The sequence below is a fragment of the Grampus griseus genome (assembly GCF_964374135.1).
Source record: "Grampus griseus genome assembly, chromosome: 12".
Taxonomy (NCBI): Eukaryota; Metazoa; Chordata; class Mammalia; order Artiodactyla; family Delphinidae; genus Grampus; species Grampus griseus.
In genome coordinates, this window is record NC_139006.1 from 49,946,956 (window position 1) to 49,969,815 (window position 22,860).

General features: G+C 39.1%; 1 protein-coding gene across 5 annotated transcripts in view; it reads left to right on the forward strand.

The window, feature by feature from the left end:
* DTNA (dystrobrevin alpha) overlaps positions 1-22,860 on the forward strand; it is a 394,651-nt gene that overhangs the window by 303,284 nt on the left and 68,507 nt on the right. For all 5 annotated transcript variants that reach the window (XM_082668517.1, XM_082668516.1, XM_082668515.1 and 2 more), the window contains exons 6-9: positions 9,904-9,989; positions 16,991-17,145; positions 19,899-20,004; positions 22,371-22,537. In XM_082668517.1, coding sequence (XP_082524643.1) covers positions 9,904-9,989; positions 16,991-17,145; positions 19,899-20,004; positions 22,371-22,537 — 514 coding nt within the window. The remainder of the gene's footprint in view (positions 1-9,903; positions 9,990-16,990; positions 17,146-19,898; positions 20,005-22,370; positions 22,538-22,860) is intronic.

The following is a 22,860-nucleotide window of genomic DNA, read 5'->3' on the forward strand; positions in this document are numbered from 1 at the left end:
CTCTTTCCTTCCGTGTCCCCCAGGAACTGGCCTGCCTTGCCTCCTTCCCTGTTTGGTGGCAGGAGCCTTCCCCTGAGGCTCTCTCTTTCAGAACCCACTAACTCAGCAGCCCTTTTCCTCTCCCTTCTTGTCCATATCCCAGTGGGGGTGAAAATCTCTTTGAAGTGTTCTAAGGACTTTTACTGTTATTACTTTTTAGGGAATTGAAAGTAACAACAACAAAAAAATGGCGGAAAGGTACAAGATGAAAATAATTCTTTTTAAAAAAACCAAACATATATACCTTTATTGAGGTATAATGGTTACCTAGAAAATAATTCTTCAAAGTTGATCATGTATGGCCTTTTGGAGAGGTGGGGTCATAGACGCTGATACACTGTGAAGCCCTTCAGCTCTCATGGCCAAGCTGCTCACCCTCTGCCAGGTCCCACTGTTCCTTGAACATGACTCTTGATAGTCTCTTGAGATGCCTGTCTCTCTGCTTATCTGACTGACCCCCACAAGCTACTTTCAAGTGGGACCGTGTCTTTTTCTTTATATGTACAGCACCTGAGCCAATATCCAGCTCATAATGAATCAGTGAGTGAATGAATAAATGAATGAAAATCAAAGGTGGACTTAGCTCTTATCACACTAATTTCTTTTCATTCTTTTTCTGAGATTAAGCCCTCCTTAATCTCCAATCTTTTACTAAATCTAGCGGGTCTAAGTTTGCTCTGTCATCTAGATTCATACCCTCTGTTTTCACTTCTCCTCCACAGAGAAGATCACTAGATGTCCATGGTTACTAATGTGGGCGGATCCCATTTTCACAACAGACTTTAACGTGCTTCTCTTTACCCTCTTCCTGCTTCCCCGGGAAACACTAACATCAACTTTCGTCAGTTGACTTAATCTCATTTCAATTCAGGAGCCTCCCTTCTTGGCACAGTTCCTCATAAAGTAGATTATATGACAGGGGTCTCACTTTTAGCGAATATTATTTCCACATATATTCGAAAACTTGAAGTAGGACAATGATATATATTAAACGGTGGTTTTTCTATTTTTGGAGGTCAATTCTTTTTTTCTTTTTTTTTTAATGTAGAGTCAGATTTTTTTTTTAACATCTTTACTGGAGTATAATTGCTTTACAATGGTGAGTTAGTTTCTGCTTTATAACAAAGTGAATCAGCTATACATATACATATATCCCCATATCTCCTCCTTCTTGCGTCTCCCTCCCACCCTCCCTATCCCACCCCTCTAGGTGATCACAAAGCACCGAGCTGATCGCCCTGTGCTATGTGGCTGCTTCCGACTAGCTATCTATTTTACATTTGGTAGTGCATATATATCCATGCCACTCTCTCACTTCGTCCCAGCTTACCCTTCCCCCTCCCCGTGTCCTCAAGTCCATTCTCTATGTCAGTTCTTAATGCGAATTCTCTAATGATGTTAATAATATTATAATTATGCTAAGGTGTACTCAGCATTTACCGTGTGCCAATAATCTTACTGGTTTGGCGTTACATTATTATAATTTTTCAGGTTGAGTAAGTGATGAAGCTGAGACATAAAAAGGTTAGATAATTTGCAGGTCATACAGCTTCCTACTAGGTGAGGCAAGTGGGGGAAAATCCTTTTGTTTCAGGCATCAGTTTAAATTCAGCTCTATTCACGCTTTCTGTTTCATCTTTTTATATGAGAATTAATGTGCTTTTTTCCCCCAGACTTACCCTGCTTATTACAGGATATTATTATTATGCTCACATTCCTAACCTTTCCAGTTTGTGATCTTTAGGCATATTTGACAGAGTGTATGTGAAAGAGCTATTTGGACTTACCACGTTTTACACTGTAGATTTACAGTCAGTTTTATGACAGCCATCCAGAGCTCCAAATCCATCGTATAATACTCTTTCATAGAGAATACAAAATTCTGGAATTTTCCTCGTTGTTTGACATCTTGAACCTTGCTGAGCCATTTGAATATCCTATCCCACTGCTGAGCCCCCGACATGATGAAAGGTACCACAGCACTATTTCAGATGCATGGATACGAAATAATCCTGGAACTCTGCCAAAATCCTTCTGCCTTTTGAGTTGTAAAAATGATTCTGATGTTCAATGGAATATGCACTGCAAAATACACCAACAAAACGTGTTGTTTACATGTGAGGCTCTATGGATGGGTGAGGATGAAGGAAAAAGAGAAGAGTCACACGAAACCAAATGTTCTTCTCTTGGCGTTTTATTATGTGTGTGCCCCCCTCTTTAAAATGTACTTGGCTTGGTGATTTTTTTCTTAGCACATCCTAAATCCAAGATGTCCACATTCTCTACTCACTAAAATTTTGTACTAGTGGGAAATACCTTGTTCCAAGATCCCTACATGTTGCTAAAATGGAAGCTCTTTCCAAAGAATTTTCATAATTGTAGATAAATTGAACATCCGTAATGTCACTCGTCTTCCTGTCAGATGTACTTTGGCTGAGTGGCAGGTGGGATTTCATGGGAGAGAGGGAGACATGTCAACAGATTTGGCCCCTTCCATTCTCCATTCTAGACAAACTCCTGGCAAACTCACCTGGCCCGGTGCAATGAGGAATTATTTTCCTGGATGTTTTGCTAACATTATGGGGAGCCCAAAGTGATGCCAGGGCCAAATAACGGATTTATTTCTATGTGTTCACGTGTTAACTTTAGTCTCCCCAAAACAAGAGTAATTATGTCTGTGATCCCTTCTAAATTCAACATCTCACATGACTGCACCATCTAATATGAAGGGCCGTTAAGTTAACCTTTGTAGTTTTCTCAAAACTTAGTATTGCTCAGTATAAAACTTAAGTGGTAAATCAGAACATTTCAACTTGTGCATTCATTAATTTAACTAACATGTATTAAGAACTCGCTATGTTCTAGGTGCTACAATAGACTGGGGATGATAGTTGAGTAAGACATGGACTCTGCCCTTAAAGTGTGTTGTATTAAAATTAACTAGTTTTGACTCCTTCTCCCAAGTAGATGATGGGCAAATTTGGAGGGTAGGAGCCACGTCTTATTCATCTTTATATGCCCCACTTCTGAGACATTGCTAATAAATATTTATTGAGTTAAAAAATGTGTGTTCCATATGAACAAAATAATTCCCAGAGGAGAAACGTGTTATGACAGAGGCATGTTGTGGAAGACAGAGGAGGAAGCAGTTCTCCCAGGGAATTAAGCCACCAAAGTGTGTGAGAAACCCAAGTGTGAGTGCTGGGCCTTTGCTTATCATAAATGCTTTCCAAATGCTTTGGTAAAATATGTTGGTAAGAGAAGAACTCCTGGTTTTAGTATTCTTAAATAGAGAAATAATTCCTTGAGCCTGTTCAAAAAAGAATCGGTCAGGATTCAATCTCACTTTCAGGGACTTGATATTTGTCCTGGGGTTCTGTAATTTCAAACAGGGAACTCTCTTGGGAACTTGGAGAAATTTTATATTCTGTTTCTGTTGACCTAAAGCAAATAGACTACCAGTTATCTCTCCAGAAAGGGGAGAATAAAGGGTTTATTCGGGATCAACAAGGACTTGCTATTCAGGGTCTGCAATCCTGGAGAGTCCCCACAGGGCAAGGCAAGGAGAGCACTTTTATAGAGGGGGAAAGGAAGTTGGGAGGGCTGTAGTAAACAAGGAGTCCATGGCTTTTCATTGGCTGAGTCCTTCCCAGGAAAGGAGTCTTTCTTTTTCCGGTTGGGCTCTGTTATCATCGCAGGGCAGGAGAGCGCCTCCTGCTGGCCTCCTGACTATTGAGGTTTCTTGTTTATTAAATTTGTACAGTTCCAACTTCAGCCTACCATCCCAGACCTATTAGTATCTATTTGTTCTTTTTCCTTCTTGTCAAAAGTAGATTTTCCTTCCCAGACAACTTTTCCCTAAAAGTAGTATCTTAATTAAAAGAAGTCAGTTTGTCACTTTGTATAGTCATGAAAAAAGCCCAGCGTAAAGCAGTTACTCATTTTCTGTGATGATGAGTCAAACTTTGAAATAATGCATGTTTTTAAGACAGACACTCTACCAGTCTCCATATATATATATATTTAACCAAAGGGTAAGTGCTTTCCTTTTCTCATTTTCAATCAGATATCCTGTAGGAAAATTTGAAATTTTTCAGAATGAGCAAACAAGTTATAAAGGGAAATAAACAATTTAAAGAAACATTGATTAGTGAAGGAATTTTAGTTTCTACCTTTGATAATATGCTGGTTCTCTTAAATATCCTTTTAGGTGTTAATTAAATACCAAGGTAACAATTTAATTGGGTAATTTTGATGTCGAGCTAGAACAGGAAAGTAAAATTTGCCAAGGCAAAAGCTTCAGGATAATTGGCGTAAAAAAAAAAATCTATTTCATGATGCAAAAAAACAAATAGTGAGGGGGAAGTGAGTAAAATATGTATATGCCTTTTGTTCTCTCTCTACATTGAAAGAGAAAACATTAAAATAAGTAAAATTTTGTTTTACTTTAAAAGTAAAATTATTCTTTTAATAAAAATGATAGGCTGGTAGTAAACTTATTTTTAAAGCTTTTACTGTACCTTTTACCCTAGCAGCTTTCATTCGCAAATAAAAGCTTATGTGGTCATGTCATTGATCACTGATTCTAAGGCCCACTCTTGCCCTAAAAGTCGATGATTCTAATGGCTACACTGTATGCTGTATCCAGTATACACTGTACACTGCAGACAGTACTCTCAAACACATTTGGCTCTGTTGCCGCTTTCTTTTTAATTTATTTTTTTAATTGAAGTATAGTTGATTTACAGTGTTGTGTTAGTTTCTGGTGTACAGCAAATTGATTCAGTTTTTTATATATATTTCTTTTTCATAATCTTTTCCATATGTTTTATTACAAGATACTGAATATAGTTCCCTGTGCTATACAGTAGGTCCTTGTTGTTTATCTATTTTATATATAGTAGTTTGTATCTGCTAATCCCAAACTCCTACTGTACCCCTCCCCCACCTCCTTCCCCTTTGGTCACCCTAAGTTTGTTTTCTATGTCTGTGAGTCTGTTTCCGCTTTATAAATAAGTTCCTTTGTATCATTTTTTTAGGTTCCACATAAAAGTGATGTCATATGGTATTTGTCTTTCTCTTTCTGACTTACTTCACTTAGTATGATGATCTCTAGGTCCATCCATGTTGCTGCAAATGGCATTATTTCATTCTTTTTTGTGGCTGAGTAATATTCCATTACTCAGCCATATCTTCTTTATCTATCTATGTACCATATCTTCTATGTATCTATGTACCATATCTTCTTTATCTATTCCTCTGTCGACAGACATTTATGTTGACTCCACGTCTTGGCTACTGTGAATAGTGCTGCTATGAACATTGGGGTGCATGTATCTCTTCAAATTAAGAGTTTTTCTGGGTATATGTCCAGGAGTGGGATTGCTGGATCATATGGCATCTGTTGTTTCTTGAGGTGGCAATCTGAAATACACATGAAATTGGAGGTGTGCTGTGGCCGTAGCTTTTCATAAAAGCAAGACAAGCGTGTAGACTTTTTCTAGTGCTCCTCTTGGAGCACCATTTGCCCTGCAGCATTAGGGACAATCTACGTTTTTCATCCTCAGCACACTCTGGTGGGTCTGCCTCCTGAATTGTGCCGACATTCCATATGTGCCATTTAACCACTTTACTCCTAGAGGCATTGCATGTACAGAACTCACTTTGGAACAATATGCCGCTTTCCTGCTTGTTTGCCCAAGACTCCTAGGAGCTTCCTGTTATCCATCCTCAAGAGCTTGACTTTTCACTTCTTAGATACTTAGGAGATTTCACTGACTGTTCATGAGTCAAACTGCCCCCACTAAGGAAGATTCCTAATGAGAATAGCTCTTACGTTCTCCATTCGGGATGTACCACCTTCTCCCTAATTTTTGCTTCCGGTGTCAATGCCAATTCTTTTTTCACAACAAAATAGGGACCCTGATCCCAAGGTGACTTTGTTTAAGTAATGGCCTTTGGTGTGGAACCTTGTCAAAGACCTTTAGAAAATCTTTCTCTTTCCACCCCTTTTCTTCATCCTGTTATATCTACTGATAATGTTCTTTTAAAAGATCCCTTTGAAAAAAAAAAAAAAAAAAAAAGATCCCTTTGTATTTAACTCTTTGGTGCCTCCATTCCCCATAGCCAAGTCCACCATCTCCACTCAGTCATTCAATTCCTTAAAGGTTTATCCAGTGCCAGGGCTGAGCAAGGTCTGAACTCAGCTGGTACTGGCCTGCTTCCCACGGTGTACATTCCTGCATACCCCGAATCCTTCTTTGTGACAGGGGTCACATTTGCAATCTGACATACCAGTAAATTCCAGTGACCTAATTTCACCCTTCAGTTCCTGCAAAACTCTCATTGAGCCGCCCTCCACTGGGTGATTTATCTAGATTTATTATGTCGATTTGGCAAAATAGCTCTGATACGACCACTCTTGGGTTTAATAGCAGTAATCTTGCATTTCCAGCAACAATACAGGACTGGTAATCTCCCTAGGACCTTCTGCATTAAAAGCTAAGGTTTAAGAATTCACCTGTGAGCTATCATCATTTCATCCTCTGGAGAGCTCTCTGTCCCAACATCATCTGTGGTCTGTCCTCTTTCTTGAGTTAAATTGTCCTCTCTGAGTAGCATTGACATATATACACCACCAAATGTAAAATGGATGGCTAGTGGGGAGCTGCTGCATTGAACAGGGAGATCAACTCGATGCTTTGTGACCACCTAGGGGGTGGGATAGGAAGGGTGGGGGGGAGGCTCAAGAGGGAGGGGATATGGGGATATATGTATACATATAGCTGATTCACTTTGTTGTACAGCAGAAATTAACACAACATTGTAAAGCAATTATACTCCAATAAAGATGTGGAAAAAAATATGGAAATTAATCCTGAAATTAACCCCAGACCATTTCAAAGCACTGGGTTTTACAGATCTTAAACTACTCTAAAGTAAATGTTGAAAATGTGAACTGCATAAAAAATAAAAATAAAAATAAATTGTTCTCTCTGACTCATTGAAAGAAACTTGCATTTGCTCTTGAGGTCTCACATATAATACTCTTCAATTTCTCTGCATTTTGAAGATTACTTTATCACTATATTACTCCTATTCTTCCACACTTTGTAGACTCTCCTGTTATTACTTGAACCATGTTTCAGCTTAGGAAGAGAAGCTAATTACTTCCTAAAGTAAAGTTATTGATACTTCCAGTTATCCGTGCAATTGGGAATGCAGGGGATATGGAATAATTTTGAATGAGGTGGTTTTTACAAAATCATTGCATTTTTATTACAGCTACCTGCCCCAAAATTAGTAAACCACTTAATCAAAATTCTAGGGCACCTATTATAATGATTAATAGTCATTAATTAATATAAGGAATTTATTGTTCACTAACGCTATGTGAGACAAAATGTGAGGCACTGGGAATTCAATTAATTGAGAGGACATAATTTCTGCCCCCAAGGATCTCACAGTGTGGAGTCGAAATACATGCAGACACGTAAATAAACAAATCAAGGTCATTCGGTGATAGGTGAGTGACAGATGCCAAATAATAGGTAAAAGTAAAGGGAAGAGTGATCGCTTCCACATCAGGGGAAGAACTGTTTTCGGAGCAGAGTGAATGATGATATTGAGCTGAGACTCCATGAATGGGTGGGAGAGTCCTGAGCAGAGCATAGGGGAAAGGGCATTGACAGGGCACTGTGGTGTGGAGTGCAACAGAAATGGTAGCAGACGAGCCTGGAGAAAACAGATAAGGTTAGAACTATATCCCGCGGGCAAACGGAGGCAACAGGGTTATAAATAATGAAGTACCATCATCCCTCGGTATCTGCAGGGGTTTGGTTCCAGGACCGCCTACTAATACCAAAACCCAGGGATGCTCAAGTCTCCTACAGACAACCCCTATATCCACCCACGGTTGCTTAAATCCGCAGATGCAGAACCGCGAATACAGGGCTCTGACTGTAACATGGTCAGATCTGTGATATGAGTGTGCAAGCAGAGAGATCATTTAAGAAGTTATTACAGGGCTTCCCTGGTGGCGCGTTGGTTAAGGGTCTGCCTGCCAATGCAGGGGACACAGGTTCGAGCCCTGGTCCAGGAGGATCCCACATGCCTTGGAGCAACTGAGCCCGTGTGCCACAGCTGCTGAGCCTACATTCTGGAGCCCGCGAGCCACAACTACTGAGCCCACATGCCGCAACTACTGAAGCCTGCACACCTGGAGCCCGTGCTCAGCAACAAGAGAAGCCACCGCAATGAGAAGCCCACACACCGCAAGGAAGAGTAGCCCCCGCTCGCCGCAACTAGAGAAAGCCCGCACACAGCAACGAAGGCCCAACGCAGACAAAAATAAAATAAATACATTTATAAAAAAAAAAAAAGAAGTTATTACAGTGTTAAAGCAAGAGCTGATAGAAGCCATGGCAGTCGGAAGGGAAAGAAGGAAGTGGGTTTAATATACAGTGAAGTGGGTATATCTGAGTACCTCAAACATTTATTTGGTTGGTAGTGAATTAAGGAAGAGCAAAAAATCAAGGGTGACCTCTTGCCAAAAATTCATTTCTGGGTAACTAGGTACATGGTGATTCTGACAACCCAAAGAGGGACTGTAGGAGGAAGAGCAGGTTAGTAGTTTAGTTGGTCAGAGTATTACGAGAGGGCTTTGAAAGATAATGAGTTCTACTTTGAATATACTTGGTTTGATGCAGGATATCCAAGTGAAGATTTCTAATATGTAATTATGTAAGTCTGCTGCTTAGGCTTAGAAATATAAACAGGATAGTCACTAGCATATAAGACTGGGTCAGTTTTGCATTCTGCCTAGCTGCCTTCTAGGTACTATGCTAAGAACGACAGCAACAAAGATGAATAACAGATGATTCCTCTCTGGAGTCTAGTAAGGAACAAAGACACAATAATTTATGATGCCTTATTCTTCTAATATGTCAGATATCTGAATTTATTCATATAAATTACTTATTCTATATACTAAACCCTTGTCAATACAGACTCTACTTACCTTTCAGCTACATTATTATTTTAAATAACTCTTTTGATCATTCTTAAGAGTAGCAACCACCAAAGAAATGAATTACTAATATGATACACTTCTGGTTCCAAGGATATAATAAACAGTTTATTCCAGCTGGAAAAATCATTGAGCAGAAATATTCTACTTCTTATAGAATGCCCTTTATATCACATTTTGTGAAGGACAAGTTAGTTATACCTCTTGAATCAACAAAGATTTGGCTGCTCTCATGTCATTTAGGTAGGAGAACTATTCAAAAGAGCTCTTACTTTTGCCCCTTTAAAATACCAACTCCCTTTGAAAAGTAAATGGATCACTTTTAAGGACAGTTGGCTTGTGGGTAGGAAATGATTGTTGAAAAAAAAGTGTGATGAAAACGTCTCCATATTAACCCTAACTCTTTTAAAATTCAGGAATTACCTGACACACACAACTTAAGATTTTTCTGAAGCCTTGTTTAAATAAATTATAGAAACTGTGGCATCATCATACATAAAATTATTTTATGAAACCCAAAGTGAAAACAATGTTCTGTAATTTTCCTCTCCAGGTAAATAGCACATATTTCTATGGCTACCAGTCTATGCTTTGAGCAAGGGGCATAGACAAAGAATAACTTAAAGATTCTGCAATCGCTTGAAAAAAGGAAACATCGAATAGAGGAGTTTTTCAGAAACGTGTTGAAATGTATTCATAACCTTTTTTAAAATGGATATGTTCACATAATGCATGCAGCTCTGTTGTCCTATGGTTTCTACAGAACAGAAAATGTCAGACTGTGTTATTGGACGTTCTTCACATGACATCTCTTTTTTTCTATCATCATTAAACAGGGAAGGCCATGGTAAAATTTCAGTATTTGCTGTCAAAATGGCTTTAGCCACATTGTGTGGAGGGAAGATCATGGACAAATTAAGATGTAAGTTATTCTCTGCATCTCTGTTTGCTTACCCCTCCTGTATACCACGTTTTCCTCTACCCCATTCCTGCCAGGTCCCCCTGACCATTTCTGACTTTCCTCATTCTATGAGAGTTGTTTGAAATATAATCTTCGTTGATCCTTGGATTTTGTCTTAGAAATGTTTTCATATTAGATTAATGTCAATGAAATGAATGTTTTCCTTCTACGTATGGATTATTATTTTTTATAACCTGTTGAGGATCACCAGTTAGACTGTTCATGATACTAAAGTAAGATATACATTCTTTCACATTCATTTACTGTAGAACTGCCTCACAGGCATAAGTCCATCACCATAGAGAGACGAAGACCATGTTGGGCAACCTTCCGTTTCTTGATCATCTCAAGTCAAAGTTCCCGGCACAATTCCTCATTCTTCTCCACCAATGCTGTTCAAATCACTGGGCACTCCAAAGTTTCCAAAGTAGACATTGCCAGAGTGTAGGCATAGGAATTATGTACAGAAACTATAAACTGAGAATTAACTGATGCCAATAAAGACATGATAGCTAGAGTGTTGAGTGATTATGGGCCTTTTGTGTACATTTTGTCACTAAATGTGGTAGTTTTTTAACCAACAAAAGTGAGAGTTTTCTGATTTGTTCACATGTTTTAGGTAAAGAAGCTGAGACATAGAGAGTTAATCACAGATGGTACCAGGAATTGAACCCTGACTTTTTCCCCGTACACCAGTGGTTTTCAAATTTTAGTGTATATGGAGTCACCTGGAGGGCTTTAAAAAAAAATGGATTTCTGGGTCTCATTTCCAGAATTTTTGGTTCAGTAGGCCTAGAGTGGGTGTATAGCGGGCAAGCATTTTCATTTCTAACTAGTTTAAAATCATGTATAGGTGGCTGTTTTGAAAAGAAGTTGCCATGTAACCCTCTCCCTTACCCTAAATATTATGAGTCTGAGTTATAATGCCGTATGACAAAGAGCACTGTCGTGGGAATTGGGAGTCCCAGGTTGCAGGCCCAGCTGTGTGACTAATTTGCTGATTATTCTGTGGAAATCACTTCACTTCTTTAGTCCTCAACTTCCTTCTCCATCCTAAACTTGGGGACTTTGTTAGGTACCTGTAGGGTCTCTGTTGGCTGCAGGCCTCCATGACTCACAGCCTTTAGGCTCTTTTGTCACCTGCTGCCTGTCCGCTGCTGAATGTAATCTCTTGCTTCTTGATGCACTAACAGAGGAAGAATAAAGAAGGATACCGGGGTCGGGGTGGAGGGGGACCTTTATTCCTTTGGAATTTCCCCAGACATGTTCCAAGAAGAGTTACGTCATTGGAGCAGTAGATAAGGGGAACCCCACATAACCACACATCTTCCCTCACTCCCAGGAACCTCCTTTCATGGACCAGCCAAGTGCACTCAAGTTTCAGAGAAGCCCAAGCAGACCCTACAAGGTCCAGTTTAGTCTCTCTTCAGTTAGCCTGAAAGGTGTAAAACTTTAAAGACATCTACCTCAGTACTTGATTGAGGATAACAGCTAAATTAGAAGGTGGCAGAAACAATGTTCTTTTAAAAAAAATAACTTAGAGTAATCCCTAAAGCATTTCCTTCAGGGTTAGGCTGGGAAGAGAAAGTTTAGCAAAATGAACCAGGGCAGAAGAAGAAACTCCTGAGGGCCTTGCCTACTGACCCCATGTCACCCTTGGCCACTTACGCTGAGGACAGTAGGTAAAGGTTTTTTCCAAAGTCTTAAGAAACATTTCCAAATACTTATTCAATGTTAGGTACTTGGAGAAAAGGGTCCCTTAATAAAATAAGTTTGAGGAAAACTGAGAAAACCAGTTTTCTGCGCTTCAGAACTCCTCAGAGCGTTTCACTAACCAGGTTCATGCTGACCATCAAGGCCCCAGGTGCTTTCCATCTTTCCACTCAGCTCTCCTCTGTGTCAGATTTTATCCTTCTCCTGAAGGTAAAAGGGGGTACAGCAATTTCAGGAGTCACACCCACTCCAGAGGCCCCCAGCCCTTACATCTCATGGCCAGGGTGGCATCACAGACCAATTACTACATCAACCACTGCTAACAGGAAAGGAGTGCCCCTGATGGTCAGGGAGTGTTCCAGTCATTCTAACCTCCTGGGCTGAGAAGGGCCACTGCTTTCCCATAGCCCAGGATGAAATTTGGGGCCAGTAAAGCTGAAGGGGATGGTTGTCAGGTAAGCAACAAATGACATCAGCACAGTTACAAAATTCAAGATTTAACTAAGTGTTCGAGCAGATCTTTACCACTTGTCAAATCCCTCAAAGTTCTCCCACAAGTCTGGGATTTCAAAGCAAACAGTGTAACTGCTCCAGTGCTGTTTTCTCACCCCATCCCATCATTCACCAAATACCCACGATCAGTGAGCAAAGCGTGCATGCTTTCCAGGGGCCAAAGTCAATCCTCTGCAGCTCAGTGAAAGAAGTCACAAATGCACGAGTCCCACTGGAAAGAAACTGTTCTCCAGTGTGCAGAAATAAGCTTCAGAGAGTCACAAATTCTGTAGAGAAACAGACTGTGTGATCATGACATTTCACGGTACCTTCTGGCAGAGCAGCAGACCTGAACGTGCCCCAGTTCTCTGAATGAGGAGTCACTATATAGTTAATCCCAGAAAGGTAGTTTTAATGATTTCAAGGTAAGTCAGTTGAAAGCAATTTGGCCCAAAACAATTTAGCTAAAAGCAGTTTGGTTGGAAGAACCTCTCCAAAATGTTAATCAGAAATGAGTATCCTTAGTCACCAATATTTCAGTGATTGAATGAACAAATTGAATTGTTCAAACAGAATGAACAATGTTCATTGGCTGAATGAACAAATAAATATGGGCAAATCCACCCACAGACAGCCATGGTTGACTTTTTTTTTTTTGACTTTTTTTTTAATAGACCTTTATTGGAGTATAATTGCTTCACAATACTGTGTTAGTTTCTGTTGTACAGCAAAGTGAATCAGCCATATGCATACATATATCCCCATATCCCCTCCCTCTTGAGCCTCCTTCCCACCCTCCCTATCCCACCCCTCTAGGTCGTCGCAAAGCACCGAGCTGATCTCCCTGTGCTACGCGGCTGCTTCCCACTAGCTATCTATTTTACATTCGGTAGTGTATATATGTCCATGCCACTCTCTCACTTTGTCCCAGCTTCCCCTCCACAGCAAGCATCATGCTCAATGGTGAAAAACTGAAAGCATTTCCACTAAGATCAGGAACAAGACAAGGATGTCCACTCTCACAACTCGTAGTCAACATAGTTTTGAAAGTCCTAGCCGCGGCAATTAGAAGAAAAAGAAATAAAAGGAATACAAATTTAAAAAGAAGTAAAACTGTCACTGTTTGCAGATGACATGATACTATACATAGAAAATCCTAAAGATGACACCAGAAAGCTACTAGAACTAATCAGTGAATTTGGTAAGGTTGCAGGATACAAAATTAATGCACAGAAATCTCTGGCATTCCTATACATCAACAATGAAAAATCAGAAAGAGAAATTAAGGGAACACTCCCATTTACCGTGGTTGACTCTTGGTAAGTGGAATTGTGGGTTTTCTTTCGTCTTCTTTTGCTGGCTGGCATTTAATCATAAAACAGGCGGAGTAATGATTTTATAATAAGCATTGCCTTTATAATAAGAAAAATAAAATGAAAGGATATGGAATGTCTTGGATTTTCCTTCTTTAAATTCTAATTCACTTTACGCCAATATGCCAACTACGCTTGTTTGGCAGTTTTTCTATTTTTGTGCATAGGAATGAAAGAGATTTAGTTCATTCCAACTAGTTCCTTCATGTTGGAGAACACAGGGCAAGAATAGTTGGCTGAAAATAATTTAGAAATTTTAAAAAGCAAAAAAGTAGAAAACAGCAGAAATTTTAAATCTGAGTTTTAAAAGCTGCTTTAAATGCTTTAAAAGGGACAACAACCCCTAGGTTGCATCCCAATTTCCAGTACTCAGGTCCACCAGGAACCAATATGCAGGGTGTTCATCAGGTACCCCAGGCAGCAGAGAGTGTGAGGGCACACCCTGCAGGTGTGGGACATAGCTACCTATACATAAACGGACCTAATATAATATATTCTGTTTCTGTCAAACTGGTTTTGGTCTGATTATAGGCTGTTAAGGATCTTAAGGAATTCTGAATCCAGTGCAATAAGCCTGGAAAGTCAGGTGCTATTCTAAAGCTTCTGGGGAGGGCTTGTTTATGGCAAACACCTTGTATTTCCTGAGTTTCTATTACTGAACAGGTTGTTCGGCCTCCAAGCTTACCTCCAGGGTAATATTTCTAACTTGCTGGCCTGTCTTTAATTCTTCAGTACCTCCTTCATTACTGATAGTTCTTTATACTTGGCTTAGAAGTCCCCTTTGTAAGGAAATCTTCCCTGACTCAATCCTCGCTCTAGGAACCCTCTCTCTGAGCTCCTGCTGCACCCTGTACACCCTACCGCTCCTGTACTCACACCACCTTGTCACCGTACATGATGTCGTGTCATCCAGGATGCAACCACATCTCTGTCATCCCCAACAGACTGGGACCTCCCAGAGGGCAAGAACCATGTCCTCATTTTTCTGTATAACCATTGCTTAGCACAATTTCATGTTTATTAGGTGCCAGGTTAATTTTAGTTTAATAAATCAATGAATGTAAGTTCTTCTGAAGTATCATTGTAAGGTGCTGCAGGAAACACAAAGGTAATTTAGACTATGATTTAGAACCTTATAGAACAGTCCTATTGGAGAGGCAAAGTCTAAACATATAAGGTAAATGGCAGAAAAGTGTGATATAAAATTAATAATAAAAACAGATAACATTTCTGTACCATATATAGGTGCCAAGTATGCATCTGTGTGCTTTTCATCTAGTAACTAGCTTAATCCTTGAAACAGCCCTCTGTATTGTATAGATACACATATATTCCATGTTATAAGAATACTGCATATATGTGTATATATATGTGTGTATATATATGAGTGTGTGTGTGTGTATATATATATATATATATATATATATAAAACAGAGGGCCCAAGATTAAGGTACAAACACATACCATGTTGAGAGCTTCCTCAGAGTCCCCTCATTTCTTTTTAAAAACCTGAGTGGTCGGGCTTCCCTGGTGGCGCAGTGGTTGGGAGTCCGCCTGCCGATGCAGGGGACGCGGGTTCGTGCCCCGGTCCGGGAGGATCCCACATGCCGCGGAGCGGCTGGGCCCGTGAGCCATGGCCGCTGAGCCTGCGCGTCCGGAGCCTGTGCTCCGCGGCGGGAGAGGCCACGACAGTGAGAGGCCCACGTACCGCAAAAAAAGAAAAAAAAAAAAAAAAACCTGAGTGGTCGTTAACAGCCACTTCCCTTTAATCCCAGGGACTGAGCCCTAGTTTGGCGGTTGCTTCGTAGAACTTCATCAGTACAAATGAATTTAATATTAGCTTCAAGTTTGTGAAAGGTCACTGTTGGTACCCCTTCTGCTTTTACTCTAGTTAGAGATGTTGTTTAAATTATTTCAGTGGGAGATTTGAAAAGCCTAAGCTACTTTTCAACTGGCCTAGAAAATCCAAATCTAGAAGTTCAGCAGGATGGCCAAATTACAGTTAACCACCCGGCCCCCAAACAAACAGCATGGCAGCTTTAATGAGAAAGTACACTTACCTCTTCAAGGTTTCTTGTTCCTCCTTTTGATTGGAATTCTTGAGTTTCTATATGTGGAATTATACAAGAGTTTTGTTTTTGGTTTTTTGGGGGTTTTTTTTGCTGTTGGCAACTTCTTTTTTTGACTAGTTATAATGAAACATGAGAGATGAAATTCACTAAGTAAACAATATTGTGAAAGTGAATGAGAACAACATTAATTTTTGTTGCTCGTGTAGAATTGCTGTAGCTTCATAATTGATTAACTATTTTAAACACAATAGAAACCCTTTGTAAGTGGACTATTTAAAGAAAATGAGAGCCAATTCACATCCTCAAAACATAATCCAATAAAAGCCTATAATATGCTTAACATCTGGCTGCGGTGTAAAACAATGCCCCCAGATTACATTTTGACCTTGAAAAATTAAGTCCAAAATGAGCAGAGGTAGCATATTGACTTTACAACAGTTTATCCCAGCAGCTGTGCTGGCCTAGTTACAATCTAGCATGGTGACAAACCATATAATAGCCAACCAACCCTTTCCTTCCAGTAGTGATCTCCACAGAGGAATTATAGAGTACCTTGGGAAATTATGCCAGTAATATTCATGAAGTGCCCACAGTGGCAGAAACTGAAGAAAAGAGGCTCAGTGAAGCCAGTGGCTCTGCTGAGAATAATCTGGAACCCTGACTTTACCTCACTGATCGTCGGCAAGGCCAGGCTTCCTCTCGACTGCATGAGGCAAAAGACCCTTCCCCATAAATCAATTGCCTTCCACCCAGAACACTTGATTTATAGGAAGTTTTCTGCTTCTGTGGGAAGTTAATCAAGTGTTTTCATTGCATCCTTATCCCCATTATGTCTTTCATTTTTCAATATCTTAAACCAAAACCCAAACGTTTTAGTGACAATATAGACGGGTAAATAGCTCACTTGCTAGATACACACACACCCTAACATTGTCGTAATATTTTCATTGTGTATTTCAAAAGAGGTAAGCATATTTCTCACATATACAAAAATTCCTCCCGTCGAGTTATATATGAGTTGATAATTGACCTCAAACTAAAAATGTGATGTTCTCTGTCTTATCAAAATATGCTAATTTTATCCAAATTACTAGTTAATGCTGTTTGCCAGAATCATCGACAGAAAGACACCAGAGAAAACACCATGCCAGGAATATCTCAGCATAAAAACTAGTTTTCATATTATTCTTTCATAATAAATTAAATATTTAGTTTCTGCCATGTTTTTTGTTATTTGCAGTAGATATATTGAACTAAAACAGTGGGGAATCTTTATGTGATGAATAAAGATCTTTCCTTTTCCATCCATCAGATATTTTCTCAATGATTTCTGACTCCAGTGGGGTGATGGTTTATGGACGATACGATCAGTTCCTGCGGGAAGTTCTCAAACTACCCACAGCAGTGTTTGAAGGGCCTTCATTTGGTTACACAGAACAGTCAGCTAGATCCTGTTTCTCTCAACAGGTAGGAGAAAACTTGTTTAAGGAAGTATCTCTCAGTGGCTGCTCTCCTGTGTGTCACTCCGAGTCACTACTTCTTCATGGTAACTTGTAGTGTATCTTCCAGCTTCTGACAAATGACCTCTGAGTCAGTAACTGAACTCAACACATTTGGATAATCATAATAGGTGGTGTTTCCTGACCATGAACCAGGCATCATGCTAAGTTCTTTATTTGCATTGTCTAATTTAACCCCTGCAGCAACGCTATACCCTCGGAAACATCATTACCACCACACTATCAAAAGGGTTGAATTGTTACTCAGCCTCACATGAAACATGAGTCTGACCCAGCACCGAGCTTCACCAACGTTTAGCAAAGGAGACAAGAAAGGAATCACAGCACATGCCCCATGCCATCTGGGAGGCCCTAAATCGTCCACTACACTGGGGCTCAGAGCAACATGTTTTAACTGGGGGTGGTACAAGTCAGCCAAGGGAAGCTGCTTAGTTTGGGGGACTCTCCGTGTTTGTATCTCTCCAGTCATGTGGAAAATCTACGTGTCTAGAACTATTCTTCAGCACAGCATAGTGGAGATTTAGAAATCCATAAACTGAAGATTTGTTTACAATTTTTAAAAATCCGAACTAACCAAGTATGTCCTCTAAAAGGATCCGTTAAATAAGAAATCAGTGCTTAGCAGCCACTGAAAAGCTGCATTTACCTCCAGCTAGTAAACCTCATCTGTCTGTTTACTTGGTGATCTAAGAGGTCAAAGGTGGTGCCTTGGGCATCCCCGTAGGTCATGGATTTATATAGAATTATAAATGTATCCATACACTCAATAAGAGAAGGGATGGCTTGATACTTTAAGTATCAAACTCTACTGCCGCTGGGCGGGGCGGGAGGGGGGGGCGGTGAGGAGGATGGGTTCTCACCCAGGAAGCCTTTCTGGCCTTTCCCACGCCCTCACCCCCAGGCTGGCTTAGATACCTGGCCTCTGTCCCCAGCTAAAGCATACTCCTCTTTGGAGTTCCCTTTCCCTTACGAGTTGGTGACCTCAGAATGGATCCATTCACCTAAGCCTCCTTCTGTACAACTTCTTCACCCAGAACTTCTCATCAATCACCAAGTCCTACTGATTTCACCTTCCTGAATTTTCTCAGATCTCTCTCCTCATCATCCTCGATTGCCTGGCCTATTGCATTAAACCCCAAACTGATCTCTCTGCCCCTGGATTTACTTGTTTGTACATTTGTTGATTTTAGGTAGTGCATTGTAGAATCCTCAGGAAATATACTAATGCCTCAGAATATTTCTCATTAAAAGTCAGCCAGAATAATAGGACTTTTTTAATCTAATAGAATTTATCTATTCAAAAAAATTTATAGGATGTTGCCATTGCTCAAAATTCCTTTTGAAATATCCTAGAGACTGCCTATTATATAATCTTTTATATACCCTCAATGATGAGAAATTTATGTATGTGGAAATCGTAGTAGCATTTCTTGACTTCCAGTAGTGATTTTTAGCCAGTATGATGAATGGTCAAAATAGATAAAATCATGTAAAGTACAAAAAGAGGCAACACTAATAAAAATAATAAGACCAGTTTATTTTTGTGCTTCATAAACTGGCTATAGCAGCAATTCGAATGATGAAATTCCAAAATTGCTTTAATTGCTTCATTGCAAATTCGCCCCAAGTGATTGGTTTGAAACACAGTATTATTTTAGACATATGAATCGTAGTAACTTTTGAAAAACTACTGTCTCATTACTTATACTTTACATAATTTATCTTTTAATTATAATGCTAATAACAACCCTATAAAAAGCTTATTTAGTATTATGAGGTAAAGCTAAAACTGTAAATATCTGCCAATAAGAAAACATTAATAGAAGGGTACCAAGACAGTTGTTTTGTGAATTACAAGGACAAGTGTAAGGTTTAAGCCTTGAAAAGGCACTGTAGCTCTTCAGGGCTGATTTCTTGTCTAAAAATATAAAACTATCCCATCCACCTTGATATTCTAATTCAAAAATTTAAATAAAGTAGTGATTTTTGCATGTAAATTTTTTGTCATTCATACTATGAAAATATCATATATTAATATAACTTCTTATTTTTTCATTTTGAAAGAAACTTATAGATAAAATACATTTCTTTTCTGCATCAGAAAAGCCCAGGATAATGACACAGAATCCGACTGAACTGTAAGAAAAGATACATAAAGAAAGTAGAGAAGAGAATTTTTTTTTAATTTAGAGTGTTCTTTTCTAACAGGGAAGGATAGCTCCCTCCGAACAGGATTCACTCCTAATCTTGTATAGCAGAACCATTCACATTAACCACAAAATATTTAGTCCTTATGGAAGTTGAGGAGCTTTGAAAGGGAAGCTGTTCTACAAATTTAGAAGACTGATACGGGAATTGTCGAGTGTGCTGTGGTGTACTATTGGGTAAAATTTTATGGAGAATGTCTACTCTCCATCTTTCCTCACCATTTTCATACTGTCCCTCATGTATGAAAATGATCCCCTCAGAATTGTTTTATTCCTTGTGAAAATATTGACTCAGCCTCAGTGGAGATAATCCAGTCTTATGTAGGCTTAAATATAAAAAGCAATTAATGTTTTAAATTCAGAACTAGTTTCAAGCTGTTTATTTATTAGAGGTTAATTGAATGTCTTGTTTCTTCTATCTCAAATGATATTTACATAGCAGGTAAATTAAGATTATTCTTGATTCTAAATTTTTATGGGTTTTTTGATGCAGAAAAAAGTCACCTTAAATGGTTTCTTGGACACACTCATGTCAGATCCTCCCCCGCAGTGCCTGGTCTGGCTGCCCCTTCTGCATCGACTGGCAAATGTAGAAAACGGTGAGTAGTTACTACGGAGGCAATTTTTTTAGCCTTTATTTTAAATTGAAGTATAATTGATTTAAAATGTTGCATTAGTTTCATGTGTACAGCAAAGTGATTCAGTTATATATATATATATATATATATGTAAAATAAAATATTATTTTCCCTTATAGGTTATTACAAAATATTGAGTATAATTCCCTGTGGTATACAGTAGGTCCTTGATGGTTATCTATTTTAAATATGGGAATGTGTATATGTTAATATACCTATAAATAACATGTATGTATATGTTAATCCCAAACTCCTAAGGCAATTTTTTTCATTACCGAAATTAGGCCATCAAATCTATAATTATTAAGCCAATGTCATTGTTTTAGGGAGGTCTGTTTAGTAGTTCTGAATTTTAATAGAACTAACCTGTCTCCCTCATCAGTAAGGCCTTATAGGTGCACTGCACAATTAGGACTGTCCGTTCTAAAAATTTATTAAATCTCACAGTCTACCTCTCAGTTACAAATCAGGTGTGGCTTAAAAACTTACTGTAATGGAAAGAGAACCTTAGTAAGGAATGTGACATTTTCTAGTATTTGTTTTAGGTATGAACTTCTACTTTTGGTATACCTGGCATTAACTATTTCTTCCTAGGCACTCCATCAGGAATAGGTGGAGGAGATAGAAAAAAATTGGATGGTTGCACCTTGCTAATCTTTAGTCATATGCTCCGAATTGTAAGCTTTCAGTGGTTGTAGTTATGTAAAAAAATGAGTAACGTAACTTTCGTCATGTGCTTTTGTTTTTATAAAAGCAAGTATTTCTATGTTAAAAGTAATTACTCTTGGCATATCCAAACTTAAATATAAAATATAGTTCAGAGCAAGGTTTAAAGAAATTTAAACATGGAACAATCCATTGCCTCCATCTGATCTTTAGATGTTCTTATTTACTGTTTAATCTAACTCTGGGAATTCTCTAGCCTTAAATAGAAAATAATTTATCTCCTATCTCTTACTATAATCTTAACTTCTACACATATCTTTAATATACATTGGGGTTAAAGTTAGCTTATTTTAAATTCCCATTTAGAACATCTGGCATCTGCCCTAATTATCTCCCTTAGTTAAAGTTATAAATCTATCCTGTTCTGCTCATGGAGAAGATTTAAAGAATGAACTTACTAGTTTCTCTGTAAGCACTACCAGTCACAGATTTTTTTTTTTATGCTACTTATTCATCTGCTAGAGCAAAGAGCAATCAAGGTCCAGATCACGCACGATGAGTTCATATTACTGTTTTGCAGTTTAAGAACTAGTCATTTTCCAATTATAAACTTGTCATTTCATGGCTTCTCTCTCAGCATTTCCTGTTGCAGGAAATGAGTTCCTTAGGCCCTGTCCCAGAACAGTTGTCCCTAGATTCAAGTCTCACTTCAGCCTTTCCCAGGAGGCAGAAAAAGGGAATATGATGCTGGTTCAGAAGACAGTGTGTTCAAAACTGGTTATGTCTTTGTTTTTACAATTTACTTTTCATCTTGATTTATTTTTATTTGCAATATTTTCCCTGGCTGGTTAGCCAGAGAAAAAGTTTACCGAAAGCATGAATTGTTCTTATTGTTGTTGATATCTTTAGCTCATAACATGCAGTTACTTGGATTCAAATCTCAAATATTTTACCTTGCCTGCTTTATAATTCAAATTTTCTGCCAAAGGAAGTTGTGTCTCTTGAACTATCTGACTTAGAACTGTATTCAGACAACTTATTCATCTCTTTGGGCCCTATCCATCTGCCTCTCGGGAAATTAAAAAAAAAAAAATCTGTTAAACAAAAGCAGTGTCACTCATTAAATAAGCCTATTAGCTACTCCATTTTTTAAAAAGTAACTCAATTCTCCCATCCAGTTTTTCTACTCTTCTTCCATTTGCCTTTCTTTCTTCTTCCTCTCCTCTTCCATTTCTCTGATATTTGCTCTCAACCCACTGGGCAATCAGCTGTGTTCATCCGTTGTGCTTCTGAGTCTTCCGTGAGCTGTGCTGATCTCCTGGAGACAGAGAGCATTTGGGGGAAAGGCGAGCCAGTTTGGGTAATTTATAGTCTCGTAGTACAAGGGACGGGAGTAAGAAGAGCAAATGGAATTACAGAGATTTGCCCTTAAAAGAACCCCTATCCTCCATCCCCTTCTGTTTTTCCCACCTCCACACACATGCTGGAAAAGGGTAGTGAGAGTCTAGGAATAAACTTATTGCTTCTCTCGGCGAAAACTGACGATCATCGGAAATCATGGCGCACAGCAGAAAAATGCAATTCTTGTCGGACTGTATTTTTCCTTCTTCTGGCTCATACTTTTGTTTTCTTGTTTTTTTCTTCATTAACTTGCCCCTCAGTCTTCCATCCAGTTGAGTGTTCGTACTGCCACAGTGAGAGTATGATGGGATTTCGCTACCGATGCCAACAGTGTCACAATTACCAGCTCTGTCAGGACTGCTTCTGGAGGGGACATGCCGGTGGTTCCCATAGCAACCAGCACCAAATGAAAGAGTACACGTCCTGGGTAAGGCAAGATCCAGGCAATACTTACAGTTGGATGTGTGAGTGTCGTCCAGAATGCAAGGGAACGGCAAGCATGGTGACTGAATCAAGCGACACGCTTACCTTCTCCTCTCACATTCCCTCCTTCCCCTCCCACTCCCCACCTTACTGGGACCTCTTACTTATTGTGTCTGAACCCAGTGTAGCTTCCTAAGGCTTAAAATATAGGAAGACTCAAATGATATTACTTCTTGGAATACAGATAATTCAGTATCGATTTAGGTAACAGCCAAACAGCAAGCACCTTCTGGAACATAATCTCATTTTCACAGTAAGTTAAGGTTC